We start from the raw sequence: 12506 nt of genomic DNA, 5'->3' as shown, positions 1-12506 counted from the left end.
TGTCTGCATCTTCAGCCATTGGTGTTTGAACTCTATTTAATCAGGACAGGCTGGGGCTGGAGGTTGATTCCATCATCCATACATACCTCATTCACACATCTAAACTAATAAGATTACAGCAGGGTTTGCAAAAATGAAGGTTGCAGCAAGCCCTTACAAAATGGAGTAAGCGTTTTAAAATGGGGTTTGAATTACAATATGGCAAACAGTGAACAGAAGTTACACTGTAGGCAAGTGTAATAAATGGTGAACAGAAGTTACAATACTGAAACAGTGCAAGTCTCAGTGATTTAAGCAGGAATTGGATTGATAGTGAAACTTACAAAGGCAGCTGACTGAACAGCTATGGCTCTTAACAAGCATCTTAATTGTTAATTAGCCAGTTATTGGGGTAACCGGTTTTATGAATGAATATTGTTTCATTCATAAAATTTTACTTATGAAGTTACATTAATAAAGTGAACAATTAAACAATTTCATTCATCAGTTCTACACCTGTTTTGGGCACCCTGCATTAGACCCTAGAGCCTGGGCAGATGTGGTTCCCATTGATTTGATTTGGAGTTGGTGGGTGTTCAGCACTTCTGAAAACCAGGCCCTGGATTGTGGGCACCCAAAACCATTTCCACGAGAGGCTCTCTGGGACTTGCTAAAGAGGTTATCCAGTAAGTTAGAGGAAGAGCTGGGAACAGAACCCAGGTCTCCTGGCTCCTAGTTTGGGATCTGGTCTGCTTGTGTAACAGGATAGCTGGCCTATTAAATGAAAGTAGGCTCAGCTCTCCTGTTCCCGCCCAAGGGTGCCCTGACTTGGTGTAAGGAGGAGGGTGGGGTGCCCGGGGGAGTTATAACTGAGAGGGGAGTTCAGAACCCAGAGTTCAGGACGGGGTGAGTCCACAGTAAAGCGAGCTCACAGGCAGAGCTGGGCTAAGAGCTGCAGGGAGGGGATTCCCCTGGAGGACAGCGAGGTAAGAGTTCCCTGGTTGAGCAGCGGCACTAGATCAGGCTGGTGAAAGAGGAGGGCGGCCAGAGGGTCTTCTACAAATGCCCCCAGGCCAGAGAGCGCTGAAGGCTGAGAGCAGCTCAGGGAGATGCCTGCTGGCCAGAGAGGGCCAAAGTCTGGGGTATGATGGAGACGTGAGCCTGCTGATGTGTCGGGGCAAGAGCTGGAACCGTAGCTGGGAAGGAAACCGGGCAGAGAAACACCCCAGCTAGAGTGGTGTAGTGGGGTGGGAAACGCCAGAGCTGTACCTGGGGGTCGGGGGAGAGATGCTGGAGTTGGACTGTTTGTTTGCACTGTGCTGAGGGGATTCTGGTTCATGGTAGTGGGACTGTTGGTAATAAATTAAACTCAGTAGAGCCTTCAGAGTCCGTGGGTTATTTGAGAAATCAAGGGGAAATGAGGCCAGGGGCTGCCGTGGGGGGGTGCCCGGGTGGAAGCCATGCATTTACAGCTTGCCTATGCCACTCCCTGACCACCCGCAGAGATTGGCCTGCCTGACCAGAAAGGCCAGATAGGAGCACTTCCTGTTCAAATCCAGCCCCATCCCTGACTAACAGAAGTGTTAGTGTAGACCAGGCCTTAGTCTTGCCCCATCCAGATCACTGCCTGGCCTTTGTTAGAAGTAATCCTTAAAGGTTCTTTTCACCCTGGGCCAAAATCTGATTCCTCTCCCTTCCACCTGCAAATGATGTGCAGGATTTCTGAGGCTTTTGTTGCTCTGAGCTCCCTCAATTTGAGCCAAGAAGAAATGGCTGTTTCAATCCACTGGGATCCTGGTCCCAAGATATTCATAAGATGACTGTGTTTTCCCCCACTCCTTTTGTAGATCATTGCTGGAGAAGATGTTGAAGTCAAAAACACTGCTGCTAACTTTACTGTCTCTCTCTTTCACCAGCATGTGTTTGAGATGTCCTTTTCCCTGCCACGTGCTGAAGATCAGTACTGCTGTAACTAAAGCAATTCTCGTTGTTTTCCCTAGAAAATACATCATTTCCTGTGAACAGACAAAAGTGCCATTGTCGGTGCCCTGGGACCAAAGTAACAAGGTAAAATAACTGTCTGCGTAGGTACTGGCCAGAGCCTCCCCTGGCACCTAAGCCCCATGGGCTGTAGGAAGGCCCAGGAGCCGGTACTAAGTAGCAGCTAGATATTTATACATGAATCAATATGGTCTATGGCAGGGCCGGCTTTAGGAAGTGCGGGGCCCGATTCCAACAGTTTCAACGGGGCCCCGACAGGGATGACTAAAAAAACAAACACGTAAAAAAAACACGTGGGGTTTGTACTCACCGGGCGGCGCTCCTAGTCTTTGGCAGCAGGTCCTTCACTCGCTCCAGGTCTTCGGCGGCACTGAAGGATCTGCCGCCAAAGACCCAGAGCGCCGCCAGGTGAGTAAAAATTAAAAAGGTGCCTCTAGCCAGGGAAGGGATTCTCTGCCACTTGCCCCCCACTCTGGGTGGCCCTGCCACTGGGCGCGGGGCTCTCTTAGGCGCGGGGCCAGATTCGGGGGAATTGGTGGAATTGGCCAAAAGCCGGCCCTGGTCTATGGAAACAAGAAGGATGAAACCTTACCTAAAACAGCATGCAGTAGAGAGATCTTAACTGGAAGAATTAAATTCCTTCTTAGCCCCTGATTTACTCTGATGAATTCAGTATCTGAGCAGCTGCAAGCTTTGCTATAGTATCCCATGAGTTTAGATACAGGAAAACCTAACCGAGTATTTTCTTATGATGTTTTTGATGTAGGTTTATCTGAGCTACAACAATGTTTCTGCACTGAAGACTCTTGTAGCGAAAACCAATTGGGTACTCGCCACAGAAATAGACAAGGTACTTAGCCCTGCCGCACCCCCAAGTCAACACTGCCTTCTTTAGTCTCCTGGACTGCCTACAGTTAGTGGAAACAACTCGTGTTAAGATCAGAGGACATGCTTCAGTCCTTTCCCGCCCCCAGTTATTTGAATCCGAGTGTATCCAAGAGTGTTTGCTGTCCCCAAAACACTTTGAATAAATGGGATTGTACTACATGTATTCAATGACTGTGTGTCTATACGATCAACATTCTATATACGTCCAAATGTACACTGCATACACATACTTATGTACGTGTAAAATATATGGCTTCCAGTGATGCCGTAGGTACCTGTGCTTTAGTAAAATCCCACTGAACCCACCAACCAGAGCGGTCTCCAGTTTCACCCATTTCCATTCAACACCCATGCTAGCTATCCGGTAACTTTCGCTTGGACAACTGTTTTGTGATTTACTCATGGGGTTTAATGGTGTCGTCAGAACCAGCTCATAAAACAGAGGCCTCATGTACCACCAGGTATATGTGATTCTTCATCCTAATGTAATGAAAAGTGTGTGTGTGTGTGTGTGTGTGTGTGTGTGAGAGAGAGTTGGTTATATTATAATAAGGTAAAAATATGAATGAATCTTATTGGGGAAAATCAAATGTCATTTTAATGAAGACAGCAGGCTCTGCCTCTCACCTGTTCTGTCTGTCTCCCTCTCAAAGGTCAGGATGTACACGCTGGAGGAAGACAAGTACCTCTCCTTCCGAATAGAGATGAGCCTCTGCATTGATGCCACACAGGCCTTCTTCCTTCTGTCAGACTTAAGACAGAGGCACGAATGGGATAGACATTATGCGTGAGTACTTGGAGGACAGCTAAAATGTTAGGATTGATGGTCCCTGTTTTATTGGGGATAAGGGGGGGGGGAAGGTCCCCAATTTCTTTTCTTTGGCTTTCCTCCCTCAAAGCAACTTCCCTATCCAAAAAGGTTCTTCATTCAAGCCATGCAAAGTGCTTTTTCCCCTCCATCATCCACCCCACTCCAAAAGCAGGAGTGTACAGTCTATGCAGACTGTGGCTGGATATGTACCGACATCGGAGCTGGCTGCCACACTGCTCATGTGTCGTACGGTGGAATAGAATCCGTGACCTTTATCTCCTGAAGCACACGTTTCTGCCACTTGAGCAAAAGAAGACGCCCCATTAGCCGTTGGTGACAGTAGCAAAGCTTTTATCTTCTGGAGACCAGCCACGTGTACGAGCTAGTCAACTGTTCTGCCTGCATGCTGACGACACCTCTAGACTTGTTAGCCTAGGATTGCAGCTGAGACTCTTAGCTGGCAGAGGCCTGTAACCACAGCAGTGAGCTGGCTCGTAGCTTTAACATTTTATGTTCCTGTCCCATATAAGGGGTCTAACTTCCTATACATTGTTCCGCGCTATAAAGCTGTGCTGCTCTTCCCAACTCCATGAAGTGGCTGGACTGTGACTATACACTATGACCAGCGTATGCTCTTAGCTCTCCCATGGCCTTGGATGGTAATTAGAATTGGTTTTACTGAGAGGGGGGTGGAATCTTGTGCCAGGATCAGACGCCTGTCCAACCTGCCTTTATTTTAAAGCTGCCACATCGACAGACACCCAGTCAGAGGCAGAAGGAACTCTGGTTTAAAATCTCCTTTGCAGGAGGGTGTCACAGTTCCCAAAGTAACTGCACCTCTGATCCCTTTGTGGCCTTTTTGAGATTTCGCCTCTCCTGGGGGCAGCATCCTGCCATCCATTCTCTCCAGGCTGGGGATTGTAGACTGCAATTTACCTCAGCAGATCTATCTTTAGGTCAAGCCCTGTTGTCTCTGGGGCAATGGCAGGGTTAACCAGCGATCAGCCAGCCTCCATAAATCAAGTACTAGTTATTCAGAAGAAAAGTATTACAGAGAGAATGTTTTTAAAAACAATGAACAGCTTACGTGCTAGTGTTCGCTCAGCAGGCAGTCACCCGTCTTCAGCATAGAGACCCTGGCAGGCTTCAGGGTCCTTGGCAGGGCCTATGTGTCTGGGTCACTGTCTCATGTCCTGCAGTTCTTGGAAACCATGCGTGTGGTCCCTCTCCCTACGTCAAAGTGGTCACTTGATACAGTTTTCAGTTCTTTGTTTGCCAGGCCTCATGAGCCACATCAAACCAGTCTATGCAATTTCCCCCAGGGGATGAGGCTTCTCCAGGCTTAGCATGAATTATCCTCCAGTGGTTTTCGTTCCTGCAGGAAACCCTGTAACTCCCCCATGGAGCCAGAATACAATCCTTAGCCCATTCAGATACATAACACACTTCTAAAATGGAGACTGGAGTCTTCGGAGTATCCGTCACAGAGGACACCTCTGTCAGGGCCCCTCGTTCTTCCTGTACCACAGCCTCGGGTGAGCGGCCTGTCCTGTTGTTCATTTGCACTGAATCCGGGACTTCTCCGCTCACAGGAGCAGCCTGGGAAGTTTAAGGAGCTGTAACTTATTTTCCCAGGGACGGTCGGCTCTGGGGGGGTACGTGTGCGCTTCAGTGAGAGCGTACTGGACTTCCTTACCCAATTTTACCCCTAGGTTGACTGAGCTACAAGAAGGTGAAATGACTTTCCCAGGTCACACAGAGAGTCGGTGATCTTTGTGGCTCTGATCCCAGCCACGAACCTCATGTCCTCCATCAAAACCAAAATATCCCAGTGAAAGGCTCAGAAACCACCTCTAATTTCAGGCCAATCCCACCCTTCAAAAATAAACAAAACCAGACCGAGAAGGCACAGGAGGTGCCACATCACAATGCGTGAAAAGGATTTGCAACCTACTTGACAATACAATTGAAACGTGTGGGGTCAGACGCAGAAGAACTCGGGGCTTGATCCAAAGCCCGTTGACACCAGTGGGGTTTGGCTCAGACTCTTGCCCAGGGGGGGCCAAGTATGAGCTCCCACAGAAGGCAACCAATCTTTAGCCTAAGAAAGGATTTCAGGGTGTGTCCAAAAGAGAATTGTTTGGAGCAATTAATTTTGTTAAGAAAATGCTCTACTACAGGGTAGTCAAATTGGAAATCTGGCTCTAAGAAGCAGGTAGGCGCCCGGTGGGATTTCCATGACCTGCATCTTTGGCTGCCTAGATGTGTTTAAAAATCTGGCCCGTAGTCCATGGGAGAGCGGATATATCTGGGAAGGTGGCTCTACTTCAGCAGAGAAAACTTTTCTTCTTCATCCCTCTGACTGATTGTAAGTTAGCCAAACCAAAAGCCAGTTAGACCGTTATTTCTCTAGCTTTGAACTGCTTCTGTCTGGAGTCTGAGTTACTGCTGAGTAACACCGTATGGTTAGGGCCCTATCAAACTCATGGCCCATTTTGGTCAATTTCACAGTCAGGGGGGTTAAAATGGGTCTGTTTCAGGTTTTCAAATGTAATATTTTAGATGTAAACAGTATTGTAACCCAGGGGGGCCTGACCCAAAAGGTGGTCAGAGTGGGAGGGTCACAAGGCTATTGTAGGTGGGTCATGGGATTGCCACCCTCACTTCTGCCCTACTGCTGGCAGGGGCGCTGCCTTCAGAGCTGGTCAGCCAGAGAGGAAGGCTGCTGGCCAGGTGCCCAGCTCTAAAGCCAACACCACTGCCAGCAGCAACACAGAAGTGAGGGTCACAGGGTATGGGGGGCGGGTTACCATAGGCCTGTTTTTTTTTTTTTTTTTTTTTTTTTTTTTTTCCCCTCCTGGCTGTCTCTTGCCTGAGTGGGGGGGCTGACAACTGGAGCCATAGCTGCCCGCACGGAGAGGTGACGACAGCTGGAGCTACTGGGTCCCCGCATGGGAGTGGGGGGTAATGACAGCTGGAGCCATGGAGCTTCCTGCAGACTGGGGAGGTTTCCTGAGGTGGGTCTGACCTGCCCTGGAAGCAGTCTTTGCAGGGGAAGAGGATCCCCTGCAAAGACTGCTCCTTCCCCATCCCTGGCTGGGACTAGCAGCTGGACCACGCACAGGGTAGGAGCCCCCGGCTGGGCACCAGATTTCACGGGAGAGATCAGATTTCACAGTCTGTGTTTTTTCATGGCTGTGAATTTGGTAGGGCCCTATGTATGATGAAACTCTATTTTGTGTGTGTGTGTGTGTGTGTGTGTGTGTGTGTGAGAGAGGACATCTTTTAAGGGAAGGTGTCTGGTGTCATGGTGCTGGGAAGATGACCTCATCTTTCGGAAGTCAGCCTGAATCCTTTCTGGAATGTCCTTCTGCCTCTTTTCAGGAGCGCTGAGCTCGTCCAGCAAGTTGATGAAGACGACATGATCTACCATGTGCTTAGTCAGACGGTTAGTCAAGAAAACAAGCCTCAGGACTTTGTCATCCTGGCATCAAGAAGAAGACCTTGTGATGAAGGGTAAGTAGATTAGCATGGCTCCAGTGGCATGTTGGGTCTAGCCCTGTGCAGTGCTCGCTGGCAGCCGGTGCACAGAATAGGGACAACAGTGCTGGGTCTAGCCCCTGGGGCTGGAAACATCTAGTGTTTGGTTAGCGTGGTGTTTGCTTTCAGTGCTACAAAGTCCGTGCTTAGTATTAGCTTAGTATTTCTACTCTCTCTCAAATCCCCACAGATGGTGCTTTCTCTCCTGTTTTAATATGTCTGGGATTCCCTCTCGTGCCTGGCTGTCTTTCAGAGCCTATGGTATTCAAGTGCAGCGTGTCGAACAGTTGCTGGAACCCCATACTTATGTCCAATGATGCACAGCCCTTGCGAGATGGTTGGTTTATGACATGCTGAAGAATGTAAACATTTGCCATGAAAATGATCCTATCAGCCAGCGAGTGAAAAATACGTTACCATTAAAATAGTTAATTCATAGCCTCATCTCTGTGGATCCAAAAACGCTGCACAAAGGAGCAATTGGCATTGCTACACAACTTCCTTTTCACTGCACAATTTTTTTTTTTTTTTTTTTTTTTTGGCTGCAAGAGGGATCTAAAGTAACTTGTATATAGAACATGGGTGTGTTTCAGTATGTAGCTTTTTGTATTGCATGTACGATCTAGACTGATATAGAGCGCTCTAGATCGCTTGGTGAGCGGGGTGTAAGCAAGTGTGGATTTCAGTATGGCTAAATGTAAGATTGTACAGCTAGGAACAAAGAATGTCCGCCTACTTCCAGAAATGGGGGACTCTCTCCTGGGAAGCAGTGACTCTGAAAAAGACTGGCATCCTGGGGGACAATCAGCTGAATATGCGTCCCCAGTGCCATGTTGTGGCCAGAAGGGCTGGTGTGGTCTTTAGTCTCTTTTTTAAATAGATCTATCAAGTGGGAGTAGGCAGGTTTTATTACCTCTGTATTTGGCACTGGTGCGACTGCTACTGGAATTCTGTGCCCAGTTCTGGGGCCTGCGAGTCCAGAAGGATTTTGTATTGGAGATGGTTCTGAGAAGAACCACAAGAATGATCCAAGGACTGGATATCATGCCTTGGGGAGCTCATTCGAGTTACCCCTTCCTAGAGAAGGGTGAGCATCGGCTTGCACTTTAGGAGATGAATACTTGTCACATGCTGTTCCTGACCATTCTCACCCCAGCCTTCTTTTTAGCCCAGTTCTTCGGCTGGGAATTTCAGAGGAGTCTCAGGGAGACTGAATTTCAGTAGGAGCTGGTTGCCTGACTCCCTTAGGCTCTACTGAAAATCCAAGTCTCCAGTCCCTTGGCACTAAGTGGATTGGGAGCTCCCACTCTGACTGCAATGTATTTACCTTAGTGTGCCTGGGGAAAGGGATACCTCACCTGCTTTCAGTACCCAATATGATAAAAACACAGGAACACTGGAGCCACTGTGATGAGATTTGTAGATAGAGGCCAGATCGTAGCCAGCCTTCCCCTCCCCCATACCTTCTTTCCGCATTGTTTTCAATTGATTTGATTTAAAAAAAAAAAAAAATCACTCCAAGATATCTTGGCTGTAATTTTAAGTAGCTTATTTTGAAGTCAATACAAGAAGAAATGCAGAAGCAGAAGGTGGACTGTGACCGCGTAGTGCTGTGTTTTCATGTACGAATACCTAGGCAGAGGTGATTTCCAGTCTGTCACTGAGCATGTGTTGGGGCAGTTCTGCCACCTGCATTTCCTGGCCTTGATCTGAGCTGGGTTAACTTGAGAGCTGGCATAAAATTCTGCTCCTTTCTCACCTTTTCAATCCACTTGTGAACTGCTCCTAAGCAGATTTCCTTCTCTTCCAGTGACCCATATGTCGTTGCGTTCAGGTCAGTCACGCTGCCCACCCGTCCACCAAACCCCGAGTACACCCGAGGGGAGTCGATGTGTTCCGGCTTCTGTATTTGGCAGGAGACAGCTGAGCTAACCAAGGTGAGGCTTTCAGCTCTCTGGAGGATAGCCGTGTCCCCCAGTGACAATCACCGTGGCCTTTACCCACATTCCATAACCAAGAACTTGCGCGTGCTGACCTGTGGTTGGTACTAGTGCTTTAGTTCAGATCCCCAGTGCCCAGTTCAGAGGGGGAAAACCGAAGGGCCTGCAATTTTGGTGCTGCACATCCCTGTCTGTGCTGGGTTGGGGATTTGGGAGAATTTCTGGAGTCCTTCAATTTCCAACCCCCCTCCTTTTTAAAAAAAACAAACAAACCTCTTTCTCTTCCCCCTCTTTCCCCCCAACACCTCCATTCCTACTCTCACATAACACCTCGCCTTTATGTGCACACATTTGTCCATGTTGCTTAGGTGGATAAGTTATGCTATCCCCATTTTACAGGTGGGGAAACTGAGGCACAACATGATTCCATGACTTGCCCAAGGGAGCATTGAATTGAAAATGGAACCCAGGTTTTCTGACTCCCAGCCCTGTCCCAATAACCCTCCCTTGTCAAAGGGCTGCATGTCCCAGGCTATCCCCTGCCGAGTGGATGCAGCAGTGTGGTCTGAGTGTGAACTCAAGTCACTTCGACGAGAGGAAATGTTAATGCTATGGACAGTTCAAGTAATGGAGACCTAATAGTTGAACTGCATTTAAACTATTGTAGTCTGGACTGAAAGGTCTTTCAAATTCTAAAACCCTTTTTCAAAACATCCCCTTTCCATGCTATAAGAATAGTCAGGGCCACCATATCTGTGTCCAACCCAAACTTTTCCAAGCCCTGCGCGTGCTGGCTTTGCTTTCAGCACTTAGGTGGGAATTCACCCTTGTCCACACAAAGCCAGAGGAATTTGTGGTGGGAACTAAGTGAGGAGCTGGGTATTCATTGCCCCCAAGCCGGGGAGGAACCTTTACACAGCTGCTATTCCAAGTTATGGGCTGGGATAGTGACTCCTGCCCTTCGGCACCCCACTGTGTGGGGGTTCACAGCCACTGGATCAGGGGAACTGATCCCAAAACCTCTGAGCTATTCAGAGCCACTGGGGAGACCCGTGCTGAACCACGGGGAGAGGAAGCCAGTACCGCTGCTGCTGCTGTACATATTAGAAAATGACTCCTGTAGGTTTCAGCCTGTGGATGTCCTCTTAGCTGTCTTAATGAATGTGTTGTGGATTTCAGGTGTCCTATTACAACCAGGCAGCTCCAGGATACCTAGCTTACGTCACGACTAACATTGCAGGACTGTCCTCGGACTTCTATGTTACCTTCAAAGCCTGTGAGAGATTCCTGCAGAAGAACAAAGATGAGATCACAGTCGGACTTCAGAATCTGTAACTGTTGGCCCTTTTTGCATAGTGCTGTGTGAATATCTTGTACATATTGAAGCGATTGGTCTGTGTAGCACATGGAGAGTAATTACTTAGATAATGTTAGTGGCATTGCTAGGAGCACAATGACTTGAAATCCATCCATTGTAGCGTGACTAGAATCAGCTCTTCTCTCTAGTGTGCTTGATGATGATGAGAAATGTAATGGCTGGAGCCAATCTGCCTAATCAGGGAGAGGGCTTATTAGGGCCAAACTCTGTCGCAACTGTAGGGGCTTCTATTATGGTTTATCTGAGGGCAAAATTTGGCCTGGGGTGGGATGGGGAGAGAGGTCTAGGTGGTCCCTACATGGCCAGTGTTTCATTGCGAAGCCAGTCAGATCACTCTAAGGTCTAGTGCTAGAGCAGCATGCAATCTGCTAAAAAGCACTAGCCTTATTTTATTTTTATTCAATCTTGTAACCTCATGTTCAGGAATTGACTTTCTGACAGCATCACCCGCGCTTGAACCTTTGTACAAGAGTAACGGTTACTAAATGGATTATTTTTTTTTCACCAGTTCTTGTAATTCAATGGAAGAATTGTCCATCTTTAATCCACTGAAGTAAATCAGGACAGGATTTGGGGGGGGAGAAGGCCAGCCTTGTCTCCTGTAACACGGTACTGTTGTGTTTGACACACTAGGCATTATGATGCAGGATACCTCATTGATGTGCTGCAATTTCATGTTCTGTCTTTCACACACCATACAAAGAATGGGAGTGGTAATAAAGAAGCCCGTTCACCTTATGACCTCAGTAGTTCTTCTCGCCTGGTTTTCTTTAGTTAGCAGAGTATTTTTCTTGATCAGCCCAAGAGTAAGAGAGATTGAACTGTTTTCTGTGGGAAATTGATTCATCTTGTTTAAGAATTTTTAAACTGCTGTCTGAAGAATTTTCCCCTCTTTGTTTGTAACTAAAGCACAACTAAGGGGACGGATTTCCAGTCTTCCTGCTTTGTGGGCCTTTATTCTATGATGTTCAACTGTGCAACTCAGGTATCTGATTAAAATATTAGTCATCCCAGCCAGGCATCTCCGGGATTCGTGGCTGAGTTCTAGATCTCTTCAGACAGGCTCAAGACGTCTTGCTGCTGACCATGGCCATAGGTGTGTATGGAGAAGTGACAATTAAAGCACATCCAAAAATACACTGTGCCCGCACTCTTGATACATATGCTTTTCTGAAAGGTCCTGGCAGACCCTAGCTGGGAAGAAGAAATATGCCCCTCCCCACACTTCATTTCTTTGTAGTTGAGGTTGATCACAAATTGAGGTTGATCACAAACCTGTGAAACTGGGATGGGAGCAAACTGGATGCTGAGGAGCTAGAGTATGTGCTGGGGGTAACCTGAAGCAAACTACTGTAAAGAAAATGTCCCTCCAAGGAGAAAGGGGGAGAAACTGGGCTATGTGGAGAGTTCCACCTTAGCAACAACGAGCCGTAGCTAAAACTCCACAACCGAACTGTGTCCAGCAAAACAGGCCTCCAGCTCAAGCAGATGAAATGACATTTATTTAAAACAATTATTTGTCTGACAGCAGCTCCTAGAGGTTATACCTACCTTCAGCAAGACAATCCTTGCCCCCAAGAGCTTACAATCTGCTAAAATGCACAAAAGGTAGGAGAGAGGAAATACTATCTTCATTTTACAGATGGGAAAACTGAGGCACAGATATTAAGGACTGATTTTTTTCAAAAGGGCTCGGTATGCTGGGTGCTGAGATCCCAAAAGTCTAGTCAGAAGCATCCCAATGGGAGCTGTGGGAGTTTGAGCTTCTTTTGATAAGCTAGCCCCATCGGATTTGCTCAGGGTCACTGTGTGTGGTAGTTTCAGAGTAACAGCCGTGTTAGTCTGTATCCGCAAAAAGAACAGGAGTACTTGTGGCACCTTAGAGACTAACAAATTTATTAGAGCATAAGCTTTCGTGGACTACAGCCCACTTCTTCGGATGCATATAGAATGGAACATATAATGAGGA

General features: G+C 47.5%; 1 protein-coding gene across 2 annotated transcripts in view; it reads left to right on the top strand.

Annotated features, from left to right (window-relative positions):
* ACOT11 (acyl-CoA thioesterase 11) overlaps nt 1–11283 on the top strand; it is a 77511-nt gene extending 66228 nt beyond the window's left edge. For both annotated transcript variants that reach the window (XM_034778759.1, XM_034778760.1), the window contains 6 exons: nt 1980–2046; nt 2747–2830; nt 3522–3655; nt 7064–7195; nt 9030–9156; nt 10339–11283. In XM_034778759.1, the coding sequence (XP_034634650.1) occupies nt 1980–2046; nt 2747–2830; nt 3522–3655; nt 7064–7195; nt 9030–9156; nt 10339–10494 (700 nt within the window). In that variant the 3' untranslated portion in view covers nt 10495–11283. The remainder of the gene's footprint in view (nt 1–1979; nt 2047–2746; nt 2831–3521; nt 3656–7063; nt 7196–9029; nt 9157–10338) is intronic.
* The last annotated feature ends 1223 nt before the right edge of the window (nt 11284–12506 follow it).

The sequence above is a fragment of the Trachemys scripta genome, chromosome 8, assembly GCF_013100865.1.
Source record: "Trachemys scripta elegans isolate TJP31775 chromosome 8, CAS_Tse_1.0, whole genome shotgun sequence".
Taxonomy (NCBI): domain Eukaryota; kingdom Metazoa; phylum Chordata; order Testudines; family Emydidae; genus Trachemys; species Trachemys scripta.
This window is presented reverse-complemented; position numbering and strand designations above follow the sequence as displayed.